At 38.3% G+C, this 16,454-nt stretch overlaps 1 protein-coding gene across 2 annotated transcripts in view; it reads right to left on the bottom strand.

Moving 5' to 3' along the window:
• The window catches only part of nrg3a (neuregulin 3a), a 321,197-nt gene extending 307,022 nt beyond the window's left edge, over positions 1 to 14,175 (bottom strand). The window contains exon 1 of one of the 2 annotated variants that reach the window (XM_084093547.1): positions 12,352 to 14,175. In XM_084093547.1, the coding sequence (XP_083949673.1) occupies positions 12,352 to 13,048 (697 nt within the window). In that variant the 5' untranslated portion in view covers positions 13,049 to 14,175. The remainder of the gene's footprint in view (positions 1 to 12,351) is intronic. The other variant, XM_084093546.1, reaches the window with a different exon arrangement.
• Between the last annotated feature and the right edge of the window lie 2,279 nt (positions 14,176 to 16,454).

Raw genomic sequence — 16,454 nt, 5'->3', positions numbered from 1 at the left:
AATTTGTCTCCATAAATAAAAGATTAAGTTTGTAATCTGTAATAACTCTCTCTTCATATGTATTTCTATCACTCTCTCTCTCACTTCAGCAAAATGTCCCAGGTCTCCTCGCTGTCACTGAGATAGATTTACCAGACACATAAATGCTCCTTTTCCATCACTTTTTGATTTCAGTCAGTGCATACACCACTGATCCAACTGCCAAAAATGTAGTGAACTATTTTTCTGTGGAGAAAGAGCAAAAAACAACCTTTCCAAGACTTTGAAATGACAGAACTCAACTGGTAAGCTATAAAACAGTGCATCTTCTGTTATTAATGTAAAATTCCCTGTCTTGCTGAGGCACATGTTGTTTAAAATGCATCCTTGTCCTGTCAAGCATGTTTCGGCAAATACATTTCTAGTCGTTCATGACTGATGGATAAGGATTTTTTTTTTCTCTAGTAATTATAAATAAGTAAATAAACAACAACAACACCACACACAGCATCATATACATATATATATATATATATATATACTTGGTAAATATAATCAAAGATGGCTATAAAAAATAAATCTGCATTGTTAATCATTTTGATATTTTATTTTAAAAAAAAAGCAAAAATCTAACCTTTCATTGAAGAAAAATAATTGAAAGTGTGTGTGTGTGTTGTTGGGGGGGGGGGGGGGGGGGGGGGGGATCACATTATGAAATAAGTGCTTTTCGCCAAAACACATTGGGAACAATTATTTGCCCCCTTTTATTAAATACTTTTTGCAACTTCCTTTTTAAAAGGGAGATATATGTATCACATTTTAAAACAACAGAAATTTTTACCCTATTACTATGGTCTTATCTAAACTTTGATCATTCACACACAAATTCTTCAGAACTAAGCACTGAATTTTGACATGTCAGACTGTCACACCTCTGAATTACTCATTTAACACAAAGGCAAACGGTCATTTTGATCTATCACCACCACCTCTGTAACTCTAAAATGACAGAAAGTCAGACACAAAAGAACTTCATTCTGAACCAGTGACTCTCTTAAGGCTCCTCGACTACTACTGTCAATCATCTCATCTGCACTGCCTCCATTTTGTGTCAGAACTGAGGAGTCCTGCCTAAGCATGAGCTTTCACTGACAATACTGTGAATACCTGATCATTCTAAATGGAGCAGAAATTGCAGTTTATCCCTAACATGACCGTTATCATTACCCCTCTTTGCTGTCCTCTACATGTTATCAATTGGCAAGTGAAAGAGCTGCTGCATAGGGCTTGAATGACCGATAGAATGATACTTTCGGTGGTTGCACTATTAATTATTTACACCGCCTATAGAAAAAAAAAGTTTCTGAGCTTAAAGCTGTAGAATATTACATGCATAATTTAAAATGGTGTCCTACATGGAGGGAGAGGAGATCGTATGGGGCAATGAGAGAATCTTATGGGGCTCATCGTTGGCAAACTATTCACCCGTCACCATAAGAAAGTAGCAGAGTGGGTGGACAGACCTACTTTGTGCTAATGTAGTGAGACAGTGGGATCTAGTTTTATGGTTTTATAATACGGTATTACTGTTAGGCTGATGATCCCTAAAGCATTCCACTAAAGAAATCGGACAAGGTCAGTTAAAGAGAGCGCATGGCACTAAGAACATTTTCCAGTCAATGGCACCATTTCATCAACTCTAATTTCCAGGCCAACACGGAAACTGTGATTCAGAATTGAGAAGAGATATATATATATATATAATAAAAAAAATGGGCTACCTAATTTCATTTTTCACTCTCTGTGGAAGGAATCAGCATTTAGTTCATGAAAAAAAAAAAAAAAAAAAAATTGTTTGGTTTCGAGCAACTCCAATTTAAAACCTAACTGACATTTTAAAATTATGTGTCATTAAATAGTGCATTATGCATATTAGATCTCATCCCTACAGCAGTCATTTATGATTCTGACTCACATCTACAGTATGTGAGGAGTCAGAGGCATGAGGCTCAGTGGGAAACCATCAGTAAACGTTTGAAAGGTGGCTGAAACGGGAGAACGGCAGCACTAGAGCTGATGTGTTCACTCCTGCTGATGCCAGACAGATCTGAGAGGGAAGACACCGCATATGGCCTCTAACGGTCCGCATCCACGCTGACCGCTCCCCCGTACACACTCAGACACTCACCGTGGGAGAGCTCGGACCACACATCCGTGCAAAACACTCGCTCCATTTCCACCATTCATCAACCTCGGTAAGACATCAATGTGTGTGTGTGTGTGTGTGTGTGTGTGTGTGTGTGTGTGTGTGTGTGTGTGTGTGTGTGTGGGTGCATGTCTTTAATCTGCCATCTGAGCTGAGAGTGTGTTGGCTGGATGCTGTCACGGTGTGTGAAGCCATGTCCTGAGGTGCAGTGTCCCTGTGACAGATCTACCTCAATAACCATGAGAGAATGAGGAGAAGGCAAAAGAGAAAAAGTGAGGGAAAGATACCTAAATGGAGAGCACATGGAGCACATTAGCCACCAACCAGCATTTTCAGATAGAAAGGGAGAGAGGGAGGGTAAGCAAAAAGAAAATGCTCTTAGCAGTCTAAATGAGTTCAGGCATAAGGGATCATGTCATGGCTGTAGGATCATTCCCTCGGGGCTATGAGAAAGACTTACCCCTGCTACAGCTGCACCATTCAGACAGCTCTAAAACTCGCACAGTCTTTATTCTTGTTTAGTCAAACTAGAATGGGAGAATCTAAATCTGTACTTTGACAGATTTAGTCAAACTACATCTGTCAGACTAGTGTGGGAGAGCAAATCATGTACAGCAGGCATTGAGATATTCCAAGTATGAACGTTGACACTACTTCATTGAAAAAGAGGAAAATAGAGACTCAAAATAGAGATGACGAGAAAACATCCTAAGGCTACGTCTTCATTAATCCAGATTTGAAAATGCATCTTTTTTTCTACGTTCTCTTCAGTCCAAACGGAGACTGCATTTTTGTCCTGTACAAACTGAGCTTTTTGAAGACGCTCTCCCAAAAGGATACATTTGAAAATGCCATTTTCGCATTGTAGTTTGAAATGTGAAAACAGAGGCATTCAAAAACGATGACGCATGTTTAGTTATGTGACACATATTCTACTTATATCTTATCGTTATCTGGTTATTTTCATAGTCCTTAAAAATACATGTTACTTTGTACAATCTTCATATTATATTCCTGCAAAGATTATGGAAAATTAATTCAGAGGAGATGACATTCTGCAAAGACAACTACATTTTTGTTCTGCGGCAAAACTTGAGGGCAGTGGAATAATTTTGAGTGTAAACAACGCACCAGTAAGTAGTGGAATATTTTGCTAATAACATGATAGCATGCCATGAAAGCTTTATTATATCAAGTCTCTCAGTATTATCTATGTGAGCTTTTATCATCTTTTACACGAGCAGTAAGATTATTTAAGGTTTTTTTGACGTTTCAGTGTGGACGAGCAAGTTTTGGAAAAGGCTTGAATAGGCTAATGTGGCCGTTTTTAAATGAAAATGCCTAAAACAAAGCCTATCCAATCTCAAGCCACTTTTCTACCAAATTCAGGGTTGAAATTGATTGTGATATCTAGTGCATTCACAAAGGAAGGGGCTGTGTGGCTCCTCAAAACAAGCCCAGGAACAGAGAAAAGTGCTGTGCATGAGCAATCAAACCTGTGACACTAAAACTGATCCCAGTCAAAGTGCTGAGAGGCACAAGTCTCGTAGACAATCACATGTGAATCAATATCTCATAACAGACTCTGGGAGTGCGATGAACTCTTTTATCCCTTAGGTAGCGCTGAAAGGGGACAACGCAAACCAGCCAACATCATACACAAACACTGAAATGGATATGCAGAGGAATTATTCTATGAGCCACTGCAGAAGAAAAGGCTTGCTAATTGTGTAAATCACCTTCTTTTAAGTTAATCCCAAGAGCTATTTAATTTGTGGACATGATGGTTTGAATTAATTATTACAGATATATGCCAATGTACTATGCCAACAGAGCATCTTTTTGTTTTTGTTTTTTTGGTGCCATAGAACCACCATTTTGAGTTCCCCAAAGAACATTTCAGTGAACAGTCGTTAAAAGAACAATTTTCTTATTTTAATGAAAAAGAACATTTTAATAATCTAAAGAGCCCTTTTCCACTATAAAGAACCTTTTGTGCAATGGAAAGATTCCATTGATGTTAAAAGGTTAGTTCACCCTGAACTAAATATTCTGTCATTAATTGCTCACCCACGTCATTCCATGACCGCAAGACTTTCGTTTTCTAGGAAATGCGTGTACTCCCTGGCAGTGTTGGGGAAAGTTACTTTTAAAAGTAATGCATTACAATATTGCATTAATCACAAAAAAAAGTAACTAATTGTGTTACTTTTTATGAAAAGTAATGCGTTACAATACTTTTGCGTAACTTTTCTTACCTGGGCTGGTCTTGCTTGTTTGTTTTTTAATAACAACAAAAAAAGTTGTATTTTTGGTAAATGTTAAGGCCCTTTCACACCAAAAGTGAAGTGAATAAGCCTCAGGCTGAAGGAAATGCATATTAACTCCTGTACAGTAGAGGGCGCCGCTCAAACAAACCTTTCAGCTTCTGCTGTTCTGGAGTATTGAACAATGGGATACAGGAGAAGGAAGTTCAACTCTCTTATTTCTAAATCTAATTTTAAGTCATTTTTGCTTATTAGTATGGTTGACCTAGATCATTGAAGGTCAGCAGCAAAGACATTGGTTAATCAAATGAGATTAAATGAAGTATATTTGTGTAATTTAATATAGTTAAAATAAAAGTTTTGCGTAAAATTCTGAAATTGCATTTTACTGTTTTTATTCATTTTGAGGAATACTGGATGTTTTCGTGCAAGTGAGATGAGTAAATGCATGTTCACAATTAGTCTAGAACTAAAATAACCATCATGTTTACAAAGCGCACACAACACCTCCTCACTTTATTTCTCTCAACATGGAGACAGGAGAGAAGTCTGTCAATAAATGTGAAAAAGTAACTAGCGTTACTTATTTGAAAAAAGTAAATTAGATATTTTGCTGTAAATTGAAAAAGAAATGCTTTACTTTTCTAGTTACTTGAAAAAGTAATCTGATTACGTAACTCAAGTTACTTGTAATGAGTTACCCCCAACACTGCTCCCTGGACCTTTACTTCTCATAATACTTCCGTATTTCACTACTACTACTACTACTACTACTACTACTACTACTACTACTTCATGACTTCTAGATTTCTAATGTATTACTATAATAAGAATGATACTATTGTGGTTGTAAGGTAGTTAGATCTTTCTACAGCATTCTATTGTATTGGCTTGGATATTCAATAGGCTTTAAGCTGCAACAGTAACAAGCAGGATTGATAGTGGGGCTGTGCTCCTTTATACTGGCCTGCATTTTTGGGCTGAAGGAAAACATTATCCCTGATCTCTGATTGGCTGGGCTTCAGTACAATGTTTGTTGAGGGTTATGGTCCTCATTTGTCATGCCGGTCAGCTCTTTTTAAAGTCACAATGTGGTATTAGGCTGAAAAGCCTGAACACCATCAAGTGACCAAGGCAACCCGTCAAAGCAACTTGATATTCGTTTGTCCACAGATTTTAAAGGGTTTGAAATAGGCCTGCAAAAGCATAGGATACCATGAGACAAAAGAGAAGAAACGAAAGGGAAGTGGGAGAAACAAAAAGCAGTGAATAAAGCTAATGACATCACACATAATTAACGCTACACTGAAAAGAAAAAAATCTTCAAGTGTTTTGTCTTTTTTTCCATGTAAAAAAAAATCTAAACATCCTTAATGCAAGATGGAATAACTTGACAAGCAAAATTATGATATAATTGTTTTCAGAGCATGCATAATATTAATATTATAAACTGATTCAGATGATGAGTATAAGAGTAAGTACTGTTGCAATAAGAAGAATGCACACAAAAAAGCATTAGTCTGTGTCAGAAAGCATCATTAAGACTTAATGCAGCTATTAGTTAATTGAGAGCTCTGTGAATTCAATGTCATAAACAAGTATCTCTATCTTCATGGAATCAATGAAAGATCTATTTCCAAATCGTGCTTGTAATGATACTCTATATGACTGATCTAGACGCCCAATCCCTGTGACAGAAACTAAACCTGTGGTAATGAAGACAAAGCTTCCTCCTTTAACATTTGCCTCCAGCATAGCTGATGAACAGCTTATTGTTTTCTTATAAACATCCCATGCATCTTTTATCACCAACGATTTAAGCCATTCTCCTGCTATACGTATTTGTTACCTCCAGAAACAAGGAGCTGGGGTGGGGTGGGGTGGGGTGACAAAAAAAGTGCTAATCCGCACACGATTCAAGAATATTGCACTCCTTGGTGCGTAACTAAATGGAAAATGCAGAAATGATTTGCATTTGAACCAGAGTTCAGCACTTCACAAATATCCTGCTAGGCATTCAGGAGTTTATAATCGCTACTGTTATTTTCTAAAAGGCATCCCTCATTCAGAAATGTCAGCTGTCAACATTTTTATGCTAATTTCAACTTAAAACTGCAAAAAGGAAAAAAAGTTTTGAACAAAGTGGTCAAATGGCTGCTAATGACATTCATTTCCATAGTATCTAGAACATTAAGACTCTTAATCATTGGAAGAAATAAGGTTACATTGCAAGCTTGAAAAATAGAAGGCCGTTAAACATCAGCCAGATCGATTTATGGCACTATTAAATCACCTAAATAAAAGATCAAGGGTTCAAGCTCATTAACATCAATGGCTATGTTTACATGCACAACTTTTGTTTCAATCAGACTGAATTCATTCTGATTGATGAATATGAATGTAGTTTACATGAACGCTAAACATGTGATCGGGTTGATGTGCGCGTTTAAATGCCACAAGCTTATCGGAGTAGATTTTTTGACATGCGCACACTGCATGAATATACAGAGTTTCCCGCTGTTTGCGCATACTAACTATTCTCCTACATTGGTTCTTTATTTGTTTTAATAAATGAGCATATGAACTGTTGTGCCGTGCTGCTTATATTTATCACGCAGTAAAAATGCTGTCTGCGGATAAGAGTTGTCCTGCTCCACTTCACAGACACTGAGTGAAAGGAGAATTTTAGAATGATGGGACACTCATTTATATGACAATTTATTCAACAGGAAGAACAGCTTGTTCCGTGCGTCATGGGTCATTACCCAATTTAACGTCATTGCACATATGCGCAGTCCTTTGTAGGTTTTCAATCCGATCAAGTGTTTACATGTTCTCTCGATCAGAAATTTCATTTGGATCGATTAAGGTGTTTACATGAAGGCTTTTCAGTCCGATTGAGCCATCAATCCGATTACTAACGGATTATTTGGTTGCATGTAAACGTAGCCATTGACCAACATAAATGGACAGTTCACCCTGTGAATGAGATTTTGAATTAATCATAACTAATGATGCATAGGCGTCTGGGGTTACCGATGTAGTCAGAGAAGCTATTATTCTTAAGCATCTTATGTGGTCAGAATACTAGTATTTCTAGTCTTAGCATCTGGGTTTACCTGATGTAGTCAGAGTAGTTAATCTTAGGCATCACTAGGAGCTGACTGACAAGACGATGGTGGAAGATTTGGTTTCAAAGAGAAATATAAAAGCACCCATTTTGCAATATTTTGGATTTAAACCTAATAGGGAACCTGCAAAAGGTTAGTTGTGTTTTTCTAGTTGTTGTGTTTTTCATTAGGAATAATAATAATGAACACCATGTTAAGCAATTGCAGGCTAATTTGAAAGTGAAAGTAAAATGTACACGGCCACACAGGCATTCATAACAGGGTGGAGCATAACATAAACTGCCTGTTTTTATAGTCCTCTCCTTCACCTCTATTTATAAAACCCTGCACATTTCTCATCCCTTTCGCTGATAATTTCTCAGCATACCCTTGTCAATTATTCACATGCTCTTCTACATATTGAACATGTTTCCCTTTCTAAGCATTAATATTTAAAGCTTCATCCCTCCTTTAGGAAATCGTAAAAAGATAAATCAAAGTGACATTTTTTTTTTTAAATAGTCTCAGTGAAATTAAGCTCTAATGGTACTGGAAGGGAGTGCTTTTACGGCTTTCTATTAAAACAGGAAATAGACAGACAAGGCAAATAAATCACCTCATCTTCAAACATAAATTCTGAATGATTTTGTCATTTAAGACAGCATTGATTTAATGTCAGAATCATCAAATGATTCCACTCTCATTTGTATTTTGAGACCAAATAGTGTGACAGTGGAGTAAATGCCCAATACAGTGTGCTAGGTGACATGAACTAATCCTCACAATCAGCTTGATGTTACAAAACAAAGGAAGAATCAATGGTCATTAAATGGCATTCAGTTGGAACCAGGAATCGTGTCAGCCAGTTTCAACCAAAGCTGTTTTCATTTAATGTTACAATTGATTCGGCTTCATAATCGATCACATTGAGATATGGCTTTTATATGGTTAGTTCATCGTAAAGTGCCTCAGGCACTCATTGCAAATTTGCATTAATCTCTAACTACCTATGCTCATTGTATTAGCTGCTAACAGATCCATGGCAGCAGCAACAGAAGTTCCATGTCCTCAACCAAACATAACTAACAGATTCATTAAACTAAATCACAGGCCGCTCAATTCACATCAGCCAATCTTGTGGACAGTTATTCTAGGAAAACAAATTGGTCTCTTCATCTGGAAAATCACTGAAATATCTGTTCTTATCTAGCTGTAATATCAAGTATGCCGAGCAGTAATGAGTTTTAAGATAAGCCACAGCTGTGAGCTCTCAAACGCATTTGGATCACAAAAGTTTTAGTTATCTTTTTCTCTGTGCTATTGATAAAGGTAGGCAAGTCTTGCTAGGGGACACAAAGGATTAAGATATCCTCTGTCAGACAACTGAAATGGTAATGAATTACTACACAACCAAAGTATACGATAAGGACTTGTTCAAAGACTGGTAATACTGACACAGGTTCTTTTTGATTACTGTGAAAGGGGGAGGGGGGAGGGGGGGGGGGGGGGCTGGGGGGGGGGGTTCACTATATACTATATACAGAGAAAAAGCATGGGTCAACAGTAAGTTGTTGTTGTTTTTTCAGCAACATATTTAAGCATATATTTGTATATTTACAAGAAAATATTAATCTCTCCATTATTCTTTACTTCTGACATTTATTCTTTAAAAAAAATAAATCTACAAATATTTTTCTCCAGAATTTTTACAAAGAAATATACACACATACACACACAACTAAATAGTATTTATTCACACATAATAACCAAAAATATACGTTATATTTTTTATGGTGTCCTTTGGCCTTGACAACAGCTTGCATTCTTGCTGGCATTGTTGCAGACTTTTCCACAGTCTCTAGGGCCCTATGAAATCAGTTTTATGTTTTTCCCAAATGTCATTGCAGTGTCTGTAGTTAAGTATGTATAAAAGATGTATAAAGGTTCTCAGACATAAACACATTTGAGTCATTTCGTGTAAAAATCCACCAAATTTCAGAAACTTTCCCGGATCAATTATTATTTTATATTTTTCTGAAGAAAGACAAACATCAATGAAGTAGAAAGCCATAATATTAAATGTGATGGATGTATATTTACGGAGTAATTTACTCAGGTCAAAATGACAATGTTCACCTGAGATTTGGAGTCAGATTTATTTTGACCAAAGTTTGTAGGATATACCTGTAAACTCATATTAAAGAAATCTTAATATCCTTTTAGATTCTAATTCTTAACAAACTTTTCTTTTGGTTTCTTCATTTTAAAGGCCCAAGAGTAAATTGGTACACATTTTCAATGGTTGCACATTAAGAAGAACAAATAATGTTGAAACTAGAAATGTATCTCGTTATATATATATATATATATATATATATATATATATATAAACACAATTAAACATTCCTGAGTGCCATAAACATTATTTTTCCAAAGTTTGTGTGCCTGTAACTGTAAAAGTCTCTCTTGTAAAAATCTCAATATCCTTCTATATTCTCAATCTTAATAAATGTGTTCTTAATATTTATTTTGTAATCTTCATTTTAAAGGCCCTATATGGTTAAATTATTGAATTATGTATATTATGTCTAAAATTATTGAATTTTACCCATTTTCAATATAGCTACACCAACGGATATTATTGTAGATATCATCAACCTCTATTCAAAAAAATAAACTTAAAAGTTTTTTTTGTTTTTGTTTTTTTTGTCAGGAAGATAGGCTACATAGATGGCATATTATTTAAAAGCACAAACTGAACATCTTTGAAATTTCATCCAAAAAACCATTTAGACAATGGCACTTATTTGAACTTGGCCTAAATGTTGTTGCAACCATGTATGAATAAATGAAAATGCATATTTTTTCAGATAAAGAGAACTTAAGAGGATTAGTATGGGCTGCTTTTTAATGCTTGAGACTTTATTGGTTATTTTGTGTTTCAATAACGTGTCCAAGAATACGCTACAAGTTACTTTAAGTGTACTTACCTGCTTTTTATTTATTCATCAACAAAAAAATGTTTCGCACCGCGGAAATCATAGGGCCATAAATCTGTTGTTATTGACTTCCAAATAGTTTCTAGTTGTTCCCAGAGACTTGCTTTTGATGAAAATTTAGTGCGATCTATCCAGGGCCGTTTGAAGGAATTTGGGGGCCCCAAGCAAAAGGGACATGGAGAGCCCCCCCCCCCCCCCCCCAGGCCAGCTCGGGGCCCCAAGCAATTGCTTGGTTTGCCTGCCTTGTCGCGACGGGCCTGGATCTATCTTTTAATCCACTAAATCACAAATTTGTTCAATAGTCTAAACTTTGACTTGGCCAACTGTGACTAAAGAGGTTACACATACTTAATTAACATTACATTATTTTGGTGATCACCAATACTTTTAGTTCAGGGTAGCTGTGGCACAAATCTTACTTTGGGTGGTGGTCTTATTAGCACTTATATATGAACCACTTAGAAATTCTCGGCACAGTTGGCTAACCGCCCTGAACCTTGCTAGTAGAAGGTTCAGCGGGTATAGTGATGTCGCAGCTAAGGATTTGTCACTTGCCTTTTGCCTGGCTACCAGTTTCTCTGTAGCTGGCTAAGCGCACAATTTGAGCGACATAAACACAAATTAACGGAAAAAATTAAAAGAAATATCCAATCATCTTCTATTAACACAGTTGCAATTTACATCTTATATTGTCTGTAAACCTTTGCGTTACAAAGGCAACGACTGGCACATTTATATTACATCCTAAAGATCTCCGTTATCAGCACCACAGTGGAAAATTAAATCAAATCCGTGCTGGCTGGCCCGGATCAGCACAGAATGGAACGGTTTAAGCAAAGAAAATGGTTTGGCCTGACAGTGGAAAAAGAGTTGTTGTAATCCTTATGACAAGTATTCAAACTACCTAAATGTCACTGTGAACAGGCTGTCCACTGCATGAAAATTAATGTGATCATTAATTGTGAATGCATCTGTATCTGGGCATTCTGATGACTACAGTTTAGCCACTATAATCCCACAGCGCAATCACATATGGACAGCATATCTTGGTGTCAGGTAATAAATATACTGTTAGCAGGTGCGAGCAATCAGGCATGATGATGCAATCAATTTCTGCAATATAAAATTTAAATTTCACTGATATTACACTGAGACGTAACATTAGCACACAATCCAGTTTTCTTATTTTCAGAGGCTCCTGTAGTTTTCAAATGAACAACAAAATGTGCCGTTTAATATTTGTCAATTCTATCAATTTAAGCAAAGTATAGCTCCATCATTAGACCCATTGCTCGCAGCTCTTCAAGTAACCAAATATAAAGATAGAATCAGCAAATGCAGAGCTAAAGAAAACATATTCTGAGGTTCCCTACAGTAACTGACATCCTGATACAAGCTTTTTCATGTGCTGCGGCCAGTGAAAAAATATAAAATAAGAAACAAACCTTTTTTACCCTATTATACCAATGAAATTGTCTTCATATTTCTTGTTCAATATATAACATTTTGAAACACAGGGAGTGGCCAGAGTCGCTGCTTGTCATTAGTGTTTCTGCCGCTCCCTGGCGACATGATAGACAGGACTGTATGCGGCCACGAGTCTGTCATGCTTCGCTTCTAGGATGTCATTAACACAATATACATGTGCTAACAGTACCATGCAAAACTGCAATCTGCAAAGCAAGTCAACAAAGACTGTCTGATCACCAATATTCCCCAATAGCAGAAGAACTGCACAGCTCTTGCACTAGCAAAACCAGCAAGAACTGATAATAAAGTATCAAACTTACGTGTCTTTCGGCTGACATGGGTTCGACCAGGCATGGTCACATGCCTCTCGGATGACTGCTCTCTGGTCCACATTTGGGTGGAGTCGTTTAGGACTGCTGGGTTGGAGGGAGAGGGGCTGGATGTGGACGTATGGACAGTAGACGTGGTGGTAGAGACCACGGTGGTCGTAAAGGTGGGATTACGTGGGACAAAGCGAGTAGAGGGGCTCTTCTGTGTCACCTGACTGCCAGATGCCCCACTACCTCTAGGAGGAATGTTTGGAGGAGTTCCCGTTCGAGTCCTGCTCTGCACCACTGAGGTGGCGGTGGGGCTGACCGAGCTGACACCACCAATAGTGGTTGTAGTGGTGGTGGTGTCAGATCCCTTAGGAAAAGTGCTAGGCTTGGACAGAAAGATGGGGTCCTGGCCAATACCCTTGGCGTCCACCAAGTCTGTGGGCACATAGTCCCGCACAGAACCCACTACGATCCATTTCAGCAGCATGAGACTGAGCCCCAGGCCTATGAAGCCAATGAGAAGCGGAACCACACAGAGCCAGGTCTGTTGGCGGGGCCAAAGGGCACAGATCCCACACCTTAAAATGCCACCACGCACAGGGGCCTGGGCTTGTTCACGTCCACCGGAGCCGCCTCTCCCATCGGGCTCCTCCAGTACCATAGCCCCCGAGTTGTTCACGGTTCCCGAGCTGTCACTCATCTCGCCTGTGGCACACTAAGGGTTAACCCTAAGGCCGAGAACACGGCAGACATGGATAGCACAAGGTGAAATTCCGGCCAGAAGTGCCAGACATTGGAAAAAAACGGAAAGTAAGACAACCGCAAGAACAAATAATTATGAACAGAAAAGAACAGAAATAATTATGAACACATCAAGGCAGACAAATCACAACCACACACTGCCACACACTAATACACATACACGCACTCACAATCAGACAAACACATACACCCAATAGAATTCCGGAGGTGGAAATATCAGCGGTTGCAGAATCCAGCAAAAAGACTGTCCTTTAGTCAAGTTCCACCATAACGACCAGACGACTTCCAGCTCGCCACAAGATCACCAAAACAGTACAAATGTTAAATAAAGGTGCCGAGCAAAGAAGGTGGAAGGAAAGGGAGGAGTGAAATCATCTGCATGTCTCCGAGCACCAGCCGTTGCAGCAGCACTCTCTGTCGTCAGATTATCAAATCCCTCTTTTTGCAGATGACACCACGGTAAGATTTATCCTCTGATCTTGTCACTCCATGCATTGCAATATTTAAAGGTCGAGTTCAGTAAAAGTTAAACACTGACTCATATTTTTCCTGTTTCATTCACACCAATTCCTTTTTCAAGGTCTCGATCTGACTTGTATTTGAGCGCTGAGTCAGCTATACATATCCCAGGAAGCTGGTTCCCTCACGCAGGAGGACTCACCGTTGACCATGAAGCAATAATGTCCCCTTTTCCACAAGCAAAGCTCCTGATGAATTATAGCATCCTTAAGGGAGCAAGGGACCTGCAGCACGAACCCAGTACGTGCAAGCTGAGCAATAAACCCGGTCGAGGAGGCAGTGGCATGTGCAGAGTTGTCCTGGAGGAGACGGTGGATGATTAAATCCGTTAGCAGTGCAAATCCGTTCTGAACAGTGCCTGATGAGCGACCCACTGCCGTAGAGTGAGCCGCTGATATCGTGCAAAGCAGTGGGCATACGCTCAGCCTCTATCTACATTCCTCCACTGAGAGCGCGCAAGAGAGAATGAGAGAGAGAGAGAGTGAGAGAGGAGCAGCGCGATGAGGGAGCGAGGGAGGGAGGGAAGGAGGGAGGGAAGGAGGGAGGGAGGAGTGAGCTTGTTCGAAGACGGACAGAAAAAGAAAAAGAGAAGGGTTAAAAAAAGACAGTATGCAGGTTTTCCATGAGACAACATTCATCCTTTCCTCATTACAGTTGTATTTGTTTTGCCTGTCTGTTGTTCCCTCCTAGGGCTCCCATGTCTAAAGAGTCCGGACTAGCGTGTGTTCCCGCTCTAATCTCCTGTGGGATTTTAACATCCTACGACACTGCAGCCAGACACATACACAGACAGCCTTCTACTCTCCCCTACTGCTGATGCCAGGAAAGAGAAAGGGAGAGAGAGAGAGAGAGAGAGAGAGAGAGAGAGAGAGAGAGAGAGAGACAGAGAGAGAGAGAGAGAGAGAGAGAGAAAGATGTGCGATGAGAGAGAGAGGGGGGAGGCACTGCACCTGCTCTCTTCACAAGAACATTCCCCACCCCTTTAGAGAGAGAGAGAGAGAGATGCGCGATGAGAGAGAGAGAGGGAGGGGAGAAACAAGGAGAGATAAGTACAAGAGTTGAGAAAGCATTCACAGCAGGATGAGATAGAAAATGAGAGAAGCAGAGGGCAAGAGAGAGAAAGACAAGATACGGGAAAGAAATAAAGAGATCCATGTCAGTGCTCTGCAGTATTAGCAGAAAAGAGATTACTGACTGCTGTAAACAAAGTGAGTCTCAGCATCTCTCTTTCAGGACTGTCAATCATGCAACCAGTCCCTCCTCATGTCTAAGATACTGTGACAACTGGAAGAGGGAGAGAAAACGAGTTAAATTAATGGATGGTAAGAATTAGGAGTTTTGTGCAGTGTCTAATGGGTGGTATTTTTAGAATAGACTGTAGTGCAACAATAAAGCGTAGTAATTAAATGGAGTGGATAACACTTTAATATTTAAAGACAACAGAGATTCTGGATTGTTTCTTGCTGGTTCGAACTCATTTTAAAGGTGTACTCCATATTTTCTTGTTTAAGTTGTGCTGGCTGATATGGCAGCCCTCTTGGACTTATACTGACACCTAGCGGGTGCAGATGTATCATCCCACAGAAGCAAAAGTTTTTAAGTTACCAACACAACTGTACAAATATGCCATTTCCCATGGGCCATAATTAATTCCACAAGTGAAAGCCTCAATTTACAGTCAGGTTACTGAAATCGATCAACAACAACTTGAGTGAGACGCATCATTCCATTTATTATTATTATTATTATTATTATTACTACTACTACTATAGACAAATGTTAGTCACATATGACCAAAAAAATGCAATGCTGACAGCAGAACCAAGAAAATGTGTAAAAGCCTATTTCTGAGAAGACATAAATTATTACTTACATATATTTATATACTGTAACGTATATAGCTTATATAATAATTATAAACTAATATATAATCTTACCTTGGCAGTTAAAAACGAAATGGTCTTGGTGAGTAATAGCACCATCATGCTTTGTCAACACAATGTAGGCCTATACAATTGTGATTGACTGTAATCTGCTGAGGTTGGAAGTGGGAAATTTCAACTCCTGTATTCCTATATACAACTTCATCTGGAACATGGCAGTAGCATTCTGGTGTTCAAGTGATTTTATAAGGAGTCTTCAGCTCATCTAAGTAAACTTGACCTTAAGCATTTCAAGTACTACTTACATATTGCTTTATGTGTGTTAAGTAGAAATCACAGAGTGCACCTTTAAAAAGCACCTGATTGTACTGTTGCAACACAGATGACCTGGATCTAACATCCAATAAATCCAATCCATTTGAGACAAAAAAAAAGTCCTCCAGCAAATAATCCCAAAAATGCATTACAAATTAAAGGTACCAAAAACGCACACACACAAAAAAATTTAATTATCAGAGCCCTATATTATTTTCTTTCTTTTGTGAAATACAAAAGGATATGTTAAGCAGACAAACGAACACGGCAAGTTTGATTATTATAATATAGCACAAGACTAATTTTATAATAAATGTATTGTGCATTTTGCACTTTTTTTTAAGCATTCCAGTGTTAATCATCCTACCTTAATCACAGTCCTGGGTTTTAATTTTCCTGGTTTAATAAATTGCTTTTGCGTTCTGCTTAGCATCTTTTGTGTTCCTTGTAAGAAAGAAAATAATGCCAGACTGAATTCACATTGTTCTGAGCAAATTAAGAAAGAGAGAACATAAAACACCTTTGTCCATTTAGTGAACACATTTACACATATCTATATTTACATGACATTTGCAAGTGGTGTGAAATGAGGTGCCCTTGATATTTTAACTTTTTTTTTACCACTGC

Source organism: Abramis brama, assembly GCF_963993115.1.
Source record: "Abramis brama genome assembly, chromosome: 19".
Taxonomy (NCBI): domain Eukaryota; kingdom Metazoa; phylum Chordata; class Actinopteri; order Cypriniformes; family Leuciscidae; genus Abramis; species Abramis brama.
Note: the sequence above shows the minus strand (reverse complement) of the source record. Positions and strands in the feature narration are given on the sequence as shown.